This window comes from Camelina sativa, chromosome 2 (genome assembly GCF_030686135.1).
Source record: "Camelina sativa cultivar CO46 ecotype springtype chromosome 2, ASM3068613v1".
Classification (NCBI taxonomy): Eukaryota; Viridiplantae; Streptophyta; class Magnoliopsida; order Brassicales; family Brassicaceae; genus Camelina; species Camelina sativa.
Genome location: NC_141881.1, coordinates 22,086,432 through 22,101,295, shown reverse-complemented (window position 1 = coordinate 22,101,295; position 14,864 = coordinate 22,086,432). Strand labels below are relative to the sequence as shown.

Here is a 14,864-nt window from a genome sequence, read left to right as displayed (position 1 = left end):
ATTTACTCTGGTTTGAGATATAATAAAGTCACCGACCGTATTCATAAATTTAGAACAAACGATTGGGCTTTAAATTTAGTTCAGGCGACTAAGCCCATTTAGTTATAATATTCTTACATACAGTAGTAATATATGATTGAAATGAAATATTCCTATTGAACGAATAGTCTAGTTTCTAGTCACAAATTAACTGGAACATCTTGACCTTCTATAAGCCTTTCCACTACATCAAGAGGAAGACCAATCATCTCTAGTGTCTTTTCCCAAACTTTGCTCACTGTTTCTACGTTGTGAGCTTCTTCGGAACAATTTGTGGTTTGCAATTTTGAGATATGAATAACGTGCAAACAGATTTCTCATTGGTTTTTAGCTTTTGGTAATGTTGTGGAATCTGAGGATCTGTCGCTGAGAAGAGTGAGCTTCTACAACCTTCTTGTGGTGAAAATATGAAATACGGCCAGGCTGAGTAAAGTTCTTGGATCAATCTTGGAAGATCTCTCGTCTGCGGAATTTGAGACATGTCAAAATGTTAATTTATATATGCAATATTGGATTTGATTGTTTATGTGCTTTTGTAATTGTGATCCAAACACAATTTACGCGGTATAATTAAAAATAAAAAAACAAAAAAAGAAGGTAAACACAAACAAATAATTTCGGTTTCCATACTTACTTACACCATTTGTTCGGACAACACCGGGAGATAAACTGACGACGCTAATGCCGGTCTCTATAGGCAGTTTTTTGAAAAGAATATTGTTAAACATAACCTGACGGTACGGTTGAAAAGAACAAGAAAATGTAATAAGTTTTAGATTATAGAAAAATCTATCAATTCGAAAATGCTATATGTTCATCTATATATGTAATAAAGTTTACGTGAGCGAGTTTGCTGCTCGAGTATCCTATCAAGCTTGAAAACTTTCGTTTACCAGAAACAACATTCATGTCATTCGGATCGACAAAACCAACATAATGCATCTACAAAACCAAAACCCAACAAAGCATATATAATCACATGGAGAAAGATAGGGCAGTCAAACATATTTATATAGTAAAACGTTTTGATTTCATGATCGATTGATGATACTTACAACAGAACTGACGTTAATGATTCGACTTCCGGAAGCTCGGATTAGCGAAGGCAAAAGAAGTAGTGAAAGCAACGCTGGAGCTAAATGGTTCACTTGCATGTGTTGTTCATTACCATCTTTTGAGAATTTTTGTGCCCCTGCAAAATCAAAGTTACAGGTTGAAATTAATGTGCATTTAAATTTGCGTTTTAACATTTAGGTTTCGTGTTTTTGGTTCGATTCAAAAATATTTGATGACATTTACATTTGCGTTTTGATTTTGACACTTCTGAACGCGAAAAATCATGTTTTCATTTTGTATTTGTTGCTTAATTCATTGAAATTTCTTTTGACAAAGAATGGTGTAGATGAGATTTCAACTGATCTCTAACGTATATATGTATTAACCTACTAATGAACAATAGATTTGGGTACCTCATTTTGGTATCCTTACTTAGATCTATCTACATGGCATTATATATATATGTACTATCAACCCAAGTGGGTCCATAAATTTCGGAGTAAGAGCAATGATTAATGATGCAAAAACCATATGCCTTTGGGACCTCATCGATAGCAATAGCATCACAACAGGAAGAAGCTTTAAAACGTAAGTAAAATAGAAACAAACCTCCCATAGCGAACATGCCGGCATTGTTAATCAGAACATGCAATGGGGCTAACCGTGCGTTCCATGCATTGCTAAATCGGACTACGGAATCTAGAGATAGAAGCTCAAGTTCCATCACCTTGAGAAACAAAAACCATAGTATCATTGTTACCACCAATTTGGATGTTAAACCATAGTTACCAATTCAGATATGATATAAAATAAGATATATATATATCCTAAGAATCATATATAGAGATAAGTTACTAAAGAATCACTAGTATAGTTCTTACAAACATTTTCTTTACAAAGCTTAATATAAATTAATTTCACTAGATTATTCAAATAATTTAAAATAGCCATGATGACATGTAGATGTACTATAAAGCTGATAGAAATTGATCAAAAAGATTACCTCAATATTAAGTGGGAGTCCCTTACCACTAGCAGACCACTTGGTCTGCCATTGTTGAATTAGCTCATAAGCTGCTTTTATGTTCCTTACCGCCATAACAACATGAGCACCAGCCTCCGCAAGCTGCCTGCAAACTCTCACAAAAAAAAAAAAAAAAAAAAATCAAGAACAATATGAGGTGTGCTATAGGAAACTTTATATTAAAAAAAAAGTCTTTGTTTTTTATTAGGGACCTAGCAGTCTCGGAGCCAATGCCACTAGTGGAGCCAGTGACAATGCAAGTTAAGTGGTTTAAAGAAGGCAGAGGTAATGGATTGTGTAAGTGAGAAGCCATTATTCTCTGAAAAAGAATCTCTTGCATAACATTGACCCATCCTCTCATCCACTCAATCCAACTTAGACCATCTTTTTTCTTAATTGTCTTCAACGACACCGATTCACTACTCATCTTCTCTCCAAAGTTCACAACGCTGATGGAGAAAGACAAAATGATTATATATTGATGATTATTGCGTCAAAATCTTTTTTTTAAAAGGCTTACTATTAATTAGAGGAAACTCTAAACAGAAAATGTAACATCTTATATAATAAAAGTAAGTGGGGGTTAGTGGTTTGAGATTTTAAAGAATTCTAAAGACTTTAACAAAATCATCAAAAATTAAGAAATAAAAGATTTTTAAGGATTGCTAGAGAGTATTATATAGTTTTGTTGATTAGTTTTCTAAACTCTTGTAAAATTGTTAAAAAGATCTCTGTATTTTTGTGATAGTTTCCATGACTTTATTTTGTGAAGAAAATGTATAAAATCATGAACCAATAACATAAAAATTGAATTCATTAATAATCATAGATTCTTTTGTTTTAATTAAATAACACAAAACTTTTAATGACTTTATAAAAATCTGAATCTAATAACCCAAATTTGTTAAAATTTTAAATGATTTATTTTACAAATCACAAACTAATAACACTAAACTTTAACAGAGATTAACAAAATCTTGATCTAATAACAATTAAAACACCTCAACTCTCACTTGATTACAAAGCCAAGAAGGCCCTCCAAGTGACAGATATTGAATGTATTTTTAAAAAACTAAACATATGCCAGACTTTTTCTAGTAAAATATATGTAACACGACACGACGTTTTTTTCGACAACAATCAAAGCCTCTTGTAACTTAGAAAAGAAAAAACCACATTGCTTAAAAAAAATATGAAAGCTAATCCGTGAAATCTCATCATTCATCTTTTAGGATGTGTGTAGTTAGCGTAATGCAGCTTTGAGGTCATGTTCTAGAAGCTATCAAATGGAGAAAAGAAGAGAGAGAGCCTATATCGCCTTGTAATAGACTTGGGAGGAAGACTTATTCTTGATGAGTGCCGTAACGGCATTGCACCTCTTGTCCTTCTATAAGCCTCTCCAATGCATCAAGAGGAAGACCGATCAGCTCCATCGTCTTCTCCCAAACTCTGTTCGCTGTTTCTATGTTGTGTGCTTCTTCTGAAGGCTTTGTGTGTTTGCAGTCTTGAGATATGAATGTACAAATGGGTTTATCATCCGTTTTAAGCTTTTCACAATGCTCTGGAATCTGAGCGTCTGTCGCTGAGAAAAGTGTGCTTCTACAACCTTCTTGAGGCGAAAAGATGAAATATGGTATCAACGCATATTGAACTTGAACATATCTCGGAAGATCCCTTGCCTGCGTAATTAGATGTTCAAAACGGTTCAACGCCATATAAGTTATGACTTCTTAGGAACGAGCAATGGAGTGAGACTTAATACTCACAACATTTGTAAGGACAATCCCGGGGGATAAACAAACAACGCTAACGCGAGTTTCTTGAGGAAGCCTTTTCAAAAGAACATTGCTAAACATAACCTGACCAGATTCAATTGAAGGGAAATAGAAAGTAAGTCCATTAGTTGCTGAGACCAAGAACGAAAAAAATTTGAATGCTCTTCTGTTTAAGTTCTCACCTGTGCAAGCTTGCTGCCAGAATATCCTACGAGGCTTGTAAACTTTCGTCTACCAGAAACAACATTCATGTCATCCGGGTCAACAAAACCAACATAGTGCATCTACCAAAAGAGCAAACCCAACAAACAATGATCTTGCATAAGATGGGAATAATTTAGAAATGTAAGTAACCCTGTATTATGTATATATAGTGTTAAAAATTTTCACTTTGTTTAGGATCTGTTGTATACCAAGAAGATTCAAACTTTTCAACATCACTACAAAAGTAAATGAAACAAAATTATTTAGTGATGATGATACTTACAACAGAGTTGACATTAATGATTCGGCTGGTGGAGCCTCGGAGAAGCGAGGGCAAAAGGAGTAGTGAAAGCAACGATGGAGCTAAATGGTTCACTTGCAAGTGCTGCTCATATCCATCCTTTGAGAACTTCTGTTCCTCTGCACAAATCAAGACAAGAAGCAACTAAGCTGGTTTTGCTCAAACATGTACTACAGAAAAATGTGGCAATCTGAACCTCATTGGTTAAGGAGAAATAGTTCAAATTTTTGACAGCTCAAATGCAATAAACCCAACCAACCTCCCATGGCAAATATGCCGGCATTGTTAATCAGAACATGCAAAGGGGATAACCGCGAGTTCCACACATTGCAGAATCCGACAACCGAACCAAGAGAGAGAAGATCAAGTTCCATGGCCTTGTAGTAAAACAAACATAAGTATATCTCATTCACTATACTTAACATCCACAAAATCTATAGATTCTTTTATCTAATAAGATCACAAACAGTTCTTGATCCATTTCACAGTTTCTGGATGGCACATTGTTGACTAGGTTTTAGTCCAAGCAAACACATTGCTAAATATAGATGTGATGATCAGATTAAGATATACCTCGAGATTAAGAGGGAGGCCTTTACCAGACCAATCGTTCTGCCATTGTTGAATCAGCTCATGAGCTGCTTTTGTATTCCTCACAGCCATTACAACATGAGCACCAGCTTCTGCAAGCTGCCTACAAAATTTTCACACAACCAAGTCAAAAAATCAGCTACTCTTCTACTTGTTCCCAAATTCCTAATTAAAATCAACAAACCTAGCGGTTTCGCGACCAATGCCGCTGGTGGAGCCAGTGACAATGCAGGTGAGGTGATTGAGCGAAGGAAGAGGAAGTGGATTCTGTAGATGAGACGACATGAATCTCTGGAAGAGAAACTCGTGGATTACACAACTCAATCCTCTGATTAACTCTATCCACCCCAATCCTTCCTTCTTCTTCTTCGTCAACGGAGACGTTTCACTGCTCATCTTCATCTTCATGCCTTAGAGATGAAGAGAGAGATCTGTGTTTAAGAGAAAAGACAAAAACAGTATCTGCGTGATTAAAGATTTTGATTCTTTTATTAATTTTAATCCTCCCTCACACACCTCGGACTTGTCGCTAATCACATTTGTCGTGTTTTGTATTAATTAATTAACAACATAAATTCGAAATTAACAACAATACTCTAGTAGCTAAGACTCTGCTTCTATCTCTCTCTAATCAAAGCTAATCTTCTTCTAAACTTGAATTTCTCATCTTTCATCTCCAATTTATCCAAGAAGTGCACAATCTTCTGGAGTGTAACAATGAGTTCTTGTGCTGAAGGACCAAACTCTTTCTCTTGGATCATCATAACCCTTTTCAGCAATTCCAGTAATTCTCCTTCGTCTCTTCCTAATCTCGCTTGGATTGACACCAAACAGTCCAGCGCCTCGCCTGCATAGTGGAACATGAAATTTCATTGATCATATAGATGTTCATCACTTCGAGAAAACAATCCATACAACAAATTTCATTGATCATGTTATGGAAGAGAGATATTATACCAACAGGGAGAGACTCTTTGCCAAATGCCTTCTCACGGATTCGTAGAACCTTTATGGCTATTTGCTCGGCTTCTTCATCCCGATTTAACTGAGAAAGAGTGACTGCAAGATTCAGCATTGGGAAAGTTATCGACTGATCCTCTGAACCAACTGATTTTTCCATAATGTCGAGACAAGTTCTTAGTAATCGTTCTGCCTCCACATAATTCTTGGAACGGGAATAAGATGCTGCGAGGTTTATAAGATGTGTAGCCATGCTAGGATGGTTTTTTCCTTTGAATCTCTCGTTTATTAGTAAGCATTCTTCTAGTAACTCTCGTCCTTCCTCTCCCCTGCGAACAAAGCAAATGTTAGTGACTTAATTGAATTCCTCAATCACAGGAAGTAGATTAGAGGCACAGATTTTACCTTCCAACAAAATGAAGCAGCTCAGCAAGATCTATCCTCATATTTTCCAAGATACTGTTGTCTATTGCCATATAATTTGAATCTTTGATTATTCGTAGAGCGTTCTTGTAGATATCAACGGCTTCATTTGCATCGCCTGTTAAGAAAACTCGAGGTACAAGACCATCTCTTCAACAAAAACTCATAGTTACCACATCGAAACAGAGTAGGGAATTATAGAACCCACCTTTTGAGCACTTTGCATTAGCAAGGGAACACATAGCCATGCCAACTCTTCCATCTTTCTCTCCATATATCTTCTTATATATTTTTATAATCCTACCAGATGGAAAGAATATGGAAATGGATCACATACAAATTTGAGGATAACTAATGTAAAAACTTTGACCAACGAGTCCTTTTCACAGCGTACCTGGTAAAAGGAATTTCTGCTTCAGCAGCTTTACCTTCTTTGAGCAGAAGTTTACCAAGTGAAAATAACGGCACCACGAGATCCTCACTTTCAGAACCTCTATCCCGTTCCAAGATAGTCACTGTACGCTCATAAACACCTACCGCTTTAGAGGCTTTTCCATCCGAAGCAAAACTCTTTGCCAAACCAAGTAATGGTGACACAAGTAGAGTATTGCAATTACCTAGCATATAGAAGTCATGTTGATCACAGACCAATGAAAAAGGAAAAAGAAGACACAAGAAAAACAAATATGGGTTTAGAAGATCATTACCATATCTATTCTCTAATATACGAACAGCCCTCTGTTGAGCGAGTATAGCGTTTTCGAACCTTCCTATTGCCGAATACATACTGCCAGCATGCATAAGTACTGAATCCAAAAGAGGTTCGGAGTCCTCTAAATTATCAACAACCTTGTTTATCTGCATTTGTTAACTTACTGTTTTTAGACATATACAACACAATCCAATTAAAGAACAGAGTTTTTTCTGATATCTGGCTTCAGACTCACCATATCAAGCAATGCCCGGACAGGTTTCACGTCTCCAACAGCCATATAGCCCAACGCAATGATGTCAAGAACAGCAGCTTGTTCGAAACCTTTCAAACCGGAATCCATCTCTTCTTTCACAGCAACATAATTCGCTCGAAGAAGGTCCATTGCGTCTCTTTCCTTCCCCATCTTCACCATAGCTTTGACTTCGTTAAACAACTCTTGCAATTCCATCTCAAACTCTTTCATCTCATTAACATTGTTGCTTGAAGTAGACCTGCTTAGACAGACAAAACTCATCTAAATTCTTCTTTCTATGAGTTAGAAAAAAAAAACATCAATCAAAACCAATCAAGTTCTCACCTTTGAACTTCAGAAACGCCTGAAGTAGCATGAATTGAGGAGGTGATTGAATCGATTGGAGCCGATAGAAAATGGCGGGCGGGAATCAAGTAGAGCATAGGTTTGCGTTTCTGATTACGGAAACAAACACACTGCCATGTCGAGTCTCTCGGTGAAATACTCGACTGAGAACTGAACTGACTCGCCCTGAAAACCCAAAATCACAAATTCAACAAAGACACAAAAGCCAAACACTTTCGGATACCCAATTCTTCTAGAGAGATATTGAGCTAAACCAAGTCATCTTGGATCAAACTTAAGCTACTTTACAGTAATTTGATACCAAACTCAGAAATTAAAAGACTAAGCTTTTTTCACTAAAAGGCTTAAACTTCAAAGCGATGGCACAGGGACAAATGAATCGTTTACCATTTGGTGAGAAGAGTCGTCGAAGAGAGGAGAGAAATAGAAGACACCATTGACGAGAGAGTGTGAAGCTCTTCGTTCTCGTGGCCTCGGTACCGCTGAGTCGCCGCGCCGACTAGAGAAATAGCGCCGTTTAATCTATCAATATGACTGATGAACTAATATTAGAAGGCCGGAAATAATATAATTTCATAGTTTAGACACCAAATGTTTTAAATTGTGCTAAATAGACACATGAATAATTTGCACAAAAACCCTTAACTTATTATAATATTCTGGTCGAATTCGGTTTTGATACAACAAAACTTTGATTCATATGGTTTAAATTTAAAACCGGACTAGACCCGGATTATACAACTACAGAAAAAAGAAACGAGTGAAGGGAAAATGCAACTCATTTGTGTTTAACAATGTTTCTGCAATTCCAAAGACTACATTAAAACAGATTGGAGAAGAGAACTATCACTGAAGGAAGACTTCCAAATGCAGAGAGTTAATGGCCACGGACTTTGACTTTGAGAATCCATTGCACGGTTCCTTGTGGCAAAGGAATTGTCTTGGGGAATTTCAGAGGCACCTCGTACTCGCCAAAAGTTTCCAAAGGCGCCGTTAAAACCACATTGTCTGGATCAATCCTCACACAGAGCTGCCTCGCCACCTTCATAAACCCCACACAATAACCAATCATTACAAGATCTACTTGCAAAACTTGTCTTCACTTAGAAGGAAAGAACAATTTACCTCAGCAACAATCTCTTCCTTTGTCACAGGAGTTTGTACATCAGGTTTGTCGTCTTTTGATGAGCGGTTTTTGAACTTCTCCTTGTCAATTAACTTCCTCAATACCTGTTAAAATAAAATAAAAATGCACAAGAGGGTTAGTTAGAGAGATATTACAATGCTGAATAGTGAGAGTTAAGAGGGTTAGTTAAATTTACCAAATTAGCATTTGCCAGGCGCTTCGCAGCCTTTTCATACTCCTTTGTCTGGACTTCAGAAGTTTTATGAACCACCTTAACCTCCTCTTTTTCTTCTTCATGATTATACATCTGAACATATTCCAATCAAGAGAAATCAAACACTTTCCCAAAATAAACTGTAGTACCATAACATTATCAAGTCAGTCAAAACTATCTGCGGTTCCCTTTACATCTGAACATATCCCCCATCACGAAATCAAATGAAAGGAGAAGCCTCTTCTAACACTAAAACAAAATAGTTTCAGTACCATAACATTATCATATCATGTCAAAAGTTATCTGCTTTACCCTAAACATCCAGAACTACACATCATCAAGAACACACAACCTAGATACCACAAACAATTAGTATGAGCTTTAAAGAAGAAGGAAGTGTGAATAAACCTTGCGTTGCTCTCGGATGAGATGAGCATACTTGTCAATGTTAGGCACAGCAAGTAGTTTAGGCATAAGATGATTCCTGAAGTATCCAGGAGCTACTTTCACAGTCTCACCAGCTTTGCCAAGCTTCTCTATCCCCTATAACAAAAACCAGATCAGATCAAAGAATAATCAAAAACAAACACCACACAACATCTGATTCAATTCAAAAGACTCATTTCCCAGAATCATAAAAAAACTCACCGTTGTAAGGATAACTTCCAATTTCCTGTATCGAACACCTTGACAAGCGAAAAGGAGAGGATGATGAATCGCATTTTCAGACTTGTGATAAGCTTTTCCTCTCGAAACTACATGACGAATCACGTTTCTACTTTGCCCAACGTACGCCATTTTCTCGATTCAACAATGTTCTCTGCGACCAGATTACAAATGAGAGTGATTCCACAATCTTAAAAAAAAAAAAAAAACCCTAGAACACGATGTATATGAGAGAATAGATAAAACGAAAAGAGCAGAATAAGGAAGAATCAATCACCAGTGAAGCAGCGACGGCGGTGCGATGCGACGGCTCCTTTTCACGAACTCGGAAGAAAGGGGCTAACGAGGAAGCCGCAGGTGAGGTTTTAGCAGTGGCAATTTCTGTAAAAATAAGACTTTAAGAGTTAATTAATTTCTCACCCCAAACTTTTCTGGTTGCAAAAATAGCCCCAATCTCATATTTGTACGGTATAATAAATCAAGCTTTTATGTTTGTTAATGAAAACTTCATGGTAAATTTATTTTTGAGTATGCACATACAGATATGAATAATACTATAGATGAAGATGAATGCAAAAAAAGAGTTGAGTTTTTAGTGATTACCTTCGGATAAAACTGTAGTGACTATAAATAAGTTACAGAACAGAACAATAATGTAAAAAGAAGATTAATAGACAACATTGAAACCAAAGAGTGATGGTCAAAATGTGGACTGTTCATCTAAGCTACTGCTCATACTGCCCACTGAAATCCTAAATATTCAACAATTCATACATAACTCCACATTTCTTAGTTTCTTGATCTTCATCCTTCTGTTGACTGATGATGATCTGGTCCAAGCTCAAGGTCCATCCTCTTGTACTGCACCAAACATGGAATCGGAAATCAGACTTACAGATCAGTAATATTCGATATTTGAGTTCGGAAAGACAGAAACTTACTGCTCAAGATGAAGCCTTGAAGCAAGCTCTGTGCTCTCTCTGCCTGCTCGGGTGTACCCGAAATTCGAATTATATTCTGTGTTTCTTCTGGTCGGTCTTCAACTAAGGTTACACTAGCTCCAGACCACTGTGATCAAGTGGGAAAGAGAGAAGACAAAGCGTCAAGATCTTTTATTAAAAACATGATTTGCACCATTCTAGTTCCAATCAAAAAGATATTCACCTCACTGATTTGTGCAAGCTTGTTTCTTGATTTCGTAACGAGCTTAGGAACAACCGCATCTGGTAAGACAACTTCAAGAGTGCTCCTAGTAACAAGTGGCACCGCCATTCTATAGAAAAAAAAAAGTACAGGAAGGAGAGGTGTGAAACGAGCACTTGTTGTTTTGAAATATGTTTGTCTACGGTTCCCGGGAACAAAAAAAAGGGAGTGTCCGTACCTGTTTGTCAAGACAGGAACCTCATCCCGGTATTCACTTTCTCCCGCCTTTGCAACTGATCCAACACCTTCCTATCAAAACCGAGAAAGAAAGAAAATATATGTAAATATAGGGACGTTGAATGGGATGGACAAGAACCATACGCTACTTTCCAAGAATTCAGGTCATTGTTTCAATGTCATAATAAGTCTGAACCTAACTGATTACAGGTGCCTTTGTATTGAAAAAGATTGTTGTTAAAAACAGAAACCTTATATTGTGACATGATTGTGCTAGCTGCTTGCTGCAAGGTCAGATGGGAACCAGTAAGACCTTCACGGGAGTGAGTTGTGTTATTTGACGAAGCTACCTCCATTACTCCTGCAACACCTTCAAGAGGGCCAGTTGTGGATGTGGAAGCTGGTGGTGTCTCCTTTTGAGAGTTGTACATATGACTCCTCAATCGTAAAGTTAATTCAACAAGTGCCTCTCGAGCTGCTCTGATCTCGCCATCAATCTACATCGACATAAGAATTCTCTTTTGAGTCTAGAAGTTGTTTAACAAAATACCCAAATCCTCGAAAATAGAGAAACAGACCTGTATAATAACATCATTGATAGAAACAACACATCGGGGAAGTTCTTCCCTAGCTAGAATTTGTATGCTTGTTCCAGTTAATCGTGAGATCTCAGATACTGATCCTGCTTTCCCTTCCAAACATACGGAGTCTCTAGATGAGACAAGTAACCTCGTTGCTACTACATTATCTTTATCCGGACTAAGATCTATGATCTGAGTTTGGATGTGCAACAAGGCTTCTTGAGCAGGGAACATAGGATCATCAGGAGCCTAAGCAAAACAAGAACACAAAACTTCAAGTTCACCAATTGTAAATGTAACAGATGATACTGAAGAAGACCTGGGGATATTTAAAGCACCTCTTCCGAAGAAATGGTGATTATCTGTTCATCAGAACCAGCTACTGGGTCAGATACTCTCACATCCACGCCAATCTCGTTTTGAAGCAACTCTATTATTCCTTGTGATTCCCCAACAACCCGAACAATCTTGTCAGCTGGACAGAGAATGCGGAACACAAGCTCTTCAGTGTAGAAAGGCTGTGCATTCTCACCAACCGGCACTGCTGAAGCTTCTTCTGCATAGTTGGATTGGCGAGAACTGAAGTTGTTGTTTCTATAATTATTACCATGAGGAAACCTATCTGATGATTGTCTTCTTTGCTGTGGGATGTAATCATCCGAAGCAGCTGGAAACGGCCGTTCTGGTGAATGTACACGCCCTTGAAAATTACTACGATCACGATGCTGACTCTCTCTTAAACGCGATGATACAATCGCTAAAGCGTTTTTCACTGCATGAAGTTCACCTACAATCTGAAAGAAAAAAAGTAAAAACATCAGAAACTCATTTCCCATAGGTTAGCAAACACCAAAGAAGGCTTCAACAAAACACACATAAGAGTGATTTCACAATTGTAAACAACCTTAAGCTCACAATCATAGTTATAAACTATCAAGCATTGCTTCAATCTCACAGACCATCAGTCAATTCACTACAGTTCACTAAGTCTCAAGTTCATTTCACATCAAATTCTTAACCAGATTCACCATTTCATATATGTTTTTCAAGCAAATTGCAACTAGTTCAAGTTCTCAAATATAGCAATTTTTTCAGACCTGAACAATCTCTTCAGAGAGTGAAACACAACGAGGTAAGTTACTCTCTCTTGGAAGAATCCGAATATGAGTCTTAGTTCCAATCCTCATCTGCTCAATGATCTTCCCACCTTTACCCAACAAACAACCAACATGCATCCTAGAAACCACAAGTCTAGTCACAACTCTCCCTCCACCAGGTCTAACTCCACCGTAATCCTCCTCCTCTTCAGGCTGTGCACCACCATACCCAAACTGAGGCTCACTCTCAAGAATCCTATCGTGAACACTAAACAGAGCCTCCTGAGCAGGAGAGAAAGACGGCATTCTCCCATCAGGATCACGCCGGCGATTGTCTGAAATCTCAATGATACGCTCAGCGTCTCCGGGAACTAGCTCGTGCACGTTAATCCAAGCTCCGGTGTGCTGTCTTATCGACTTAATGATTGTTCCGGATTTACCAATGACGCCTCCAGCTTTAGCGTCGTGACAGAGGATTCGATAAGTCGTCGTTGCCATCGTTTCAGAGTGAGACTTTGATGGCCGGCCATTTCCACCTCCACCTCCACCTCCTCCACCACCACCGCCACCACCACGGTATCTGTTATTCCCACCGCCGCCGCCGCCAAAATGGTAATTATTGTTGTATCGAGGTTTAGACCTGGGCATGGAATCTCCATCATAGTCTTGGTCATAGTGGTAGTTTCTCTTCGATCTAGATCTCTCCATTACAATCAAATCACAAACTCAATCTCAACTAGTTTTTTTAATATCAATCTCGATGGCAAAAGCTCCCAAATTTTTCGAATTCCGAAGGTTTCTATGAGATTTGATAGTTCACAAAGACCCTAAATAAGTCTACAGTACCCAATTAGTTTCCTTTTTACCGGAAATTAGGAAAAGGAAGAAACTTTACGGTCAATTTCACGGGAAAACTTGGAGGGCGAGTCCAAATTCGATGGAGGCGAATTGGGTGCAATGAGGGTTCTTGTGATTTGTGAATCCAAAGAAAAAAGGAAACCAAGTTTTGTAGTTGATAGTATCGAGAGAGAGAGAGAGAGAGAGACCGTGCCAAGGGTGTTTTAGTGGTGTGCGCTAACTACGGTATTGGTCTGGGTAATAAAATTCAAAACGATAACGTTTTGAAGCTTATAGAGAATTTTGGGCATGGTTCATCTTTAAGAACTCAAAAGACTCTTATATTAAGCTAAAACAGATTTGCTAGAGCTAGACATTGAATCGGCATGGGTCAAGATTAACTTTTTGGCTCACATAACATATTACTAGATAATGAAAATGTAATATATAACTTTTTTTTGAAAAATATGATATGATTATATACACAATTAGATGATATTCCGTGTCACACACGGTTGTAAAATTATTTTTAAATATAAAATATATTGTAGTTATTGGTCTAAATTTGGTAATGTTAGTTCTTATAATTGTTAATATATTAATTGATATGATTTGATTAAATATGTAACCAATTAGATGATATTCCGTGTCACGCACGCATAGATTTAAAATTGTTTTTAAATTTAAAATAAATTTCATTTAGTGGTTTTAAATTTGGTATTGATATTTATGATAATTGTTACTATATTATTTTTATGTTATTTTATTAGTAGATATAGATTTCCCTTTCAGATTAAGTTCCGTAAAAGGTTTTTTACATAAATTTAGAAAACAAATAAATGTTTATATTTTTACCTCATATAAAAATTATTCTAAACTATTTTCATTCGTTGTTATTATAAAGTAATAAGGATAAAATTATAATTTTTATCAAACATCTATGAAAACCAAAACGACACACATTTGAAGTTTTAGAACGACAATTAAAGTAAAACGGTGGGAACTGTAAATAAGTCAATATTTAAACTATATATCATGTTGATTACACATTACAAAATTATATTAAACTTTAATTTCAAATGATATTCTTTAAAAATGTTGTCTAATAATAAAATATTAAAATGCATAAATTTCTTTTTGTTAAGACAACAATTTCATTTTATTAATAATTTAATATATTTGGAAAGAAATCTTTTGGTTACAAAGATTGAGGGACAAATCTTTGATGAATCTAATATTTAAGAAAATAATTAATTATATAGCAAAAATAATAATTT

At 36.7% G+C, this 14,864-nt stretch overlaps 4 protein-coding genes and 1 pseudogene across 6 annotated transcripts; all 5 read right to left on the bottom strand.

Annotated features, from left to right (window-relative positions):
- Positions 1–48: 48 nt before the first annotated feature.
- On the bottom strand, positions 49–2,887 carry LOC147949025 (dehydrogenase/reductase SDR family member FEY-like; annotated as a pseudogene). Its single transcript, XR_015581657.1, has 7 exons — positions 2,332–2,887; positions 2,099–2,225; positions 1,705–1,822; positions 1,095–1,231; positions 880–981; positions 678–770; positions 49–502 (listed from the first exon to the last, which is right to left on the bottom strand). The product of XR_015581657.1 is annotated as a dehydrogenase/reductase SDR family member FEY-like (transcript).
- A 187-nt stretch (positions 2,888–3,074) lies between these two features.
- On the bottom strand, positions 3,075–5,441 carry LOC104728212 (dehydrogenase/reductase SDR family member FEY). Its single transcript, XM_010447236.3, has 7 exons — positions 5,175–5,441; positions 4,973–5,093; positions 4,659–4,776; positions 4,382–4,518; positions 4,077–4,178; positions 3,886–3,978; positions 3,075–3,798 (listed from the first exon to the last, which is right to left on the bottom strand). Exons 1-7 carry the CDS (start codon positions 5,396–5,398, stop codon positions 3,463–3,465), a joined length of 1,131 nt encoding a protein of 376 aa, XP_010445538.2. The 5' UTR covers positions 5,399–5,441; the 3' UTR covers positions 3,075–3,462.
- Positions 5,442–5,453: 12 nt separating this feature from the next.
- On the bottom strand, positions 5,454–8,313 carry LOC104728204 (uncharacterized). The gene is made up of 9 exons (XM_010447229.3): positions 8,074–8,313; positions 7,666–7,851; positions 7,321–7,579; positions 7,081–7,231; positions 6,768–6,990; positions 6,582–6,673; positions 6,356–6,491; positions 5,948–6,279; positions 5,454–5,837 (listed from the first exon to the last, which is right to left on the bottom strand). The coding sequence occupies exons 1-9, from the start codon at positions 8,121–8,123 to the stop codon at positions 5,608–5,610; spliced, it is 1,659 nt and encodes a 552-aa protein (XP_010445531.1). The 5' UTR covers positions 8,124–8,313; the 3' UTR covers positions 5,454–5,607.
- On the bottom strand, positions 8,313–10,433 carry LOC104728187 (uncharacterized). Of its 2 annotated transcripts, XM_087487242.1 has the most exons (7): positions 10,296–10,433; positions 9,970–10,073; positions 9,675–9,846; positions 9,435–9,569; positions 9,009–9,119; positions 8,812–8,916; positions 8,313–8,728 (listed from the first exon to the last, which is right to left on the bottom strand). In XM_087487242.1, exons 3-7 carry the CDS (start codon positions 9,822–9,824, stop codon positions 8,564–8,566), a joined length of 666 nt encoding a protein of 221 aa, XP_087343368.1. In that variant the 5' UTR covers positions 9,825–9,846; positions 9,970–10,073; positions 10,296–10,433; the 3' UTR covers positions 8,313–8,563. The 2 variants fall into 2 exon arrangements, with proteins under 2 accessions (XP_087343368.1, XP_010445514.1); XM_010447212.3 differs by lacking the exon at positions 10,296–10,433 and having other exon boundaries at positions 9,970–10,092.
- Positions 10,264–13,943, bottom strand: LOC104728194 (RNA-binding KH domain-containing protein RCF3). Its single transcript, XM_010447218.3, has 8 exons — positions 12,751–13,943; positions 11,992–12,447; positions 11,651–11,902; positions 11,324–11,569; positions 11,074–11,144; positions 10,857–10,965; positions 10,634–10,760; positions 10,264–10,553 (listed from the first exon to the last, which is right to left on the bottom strand). Exons 1-8 carry the CDS (start codon positions 13,456–13,458, stop codon positions 10,534–10,536), a joined length of 1,989 nt encoding a protein of 662 aa, XP_010445520.2. The 5' UTR covers positions 13,459–13,943; the 3' UTR covers positions 10,264–10,533.
- Positions 13,944–14,864: the final 921 nt, after the last annotated feature.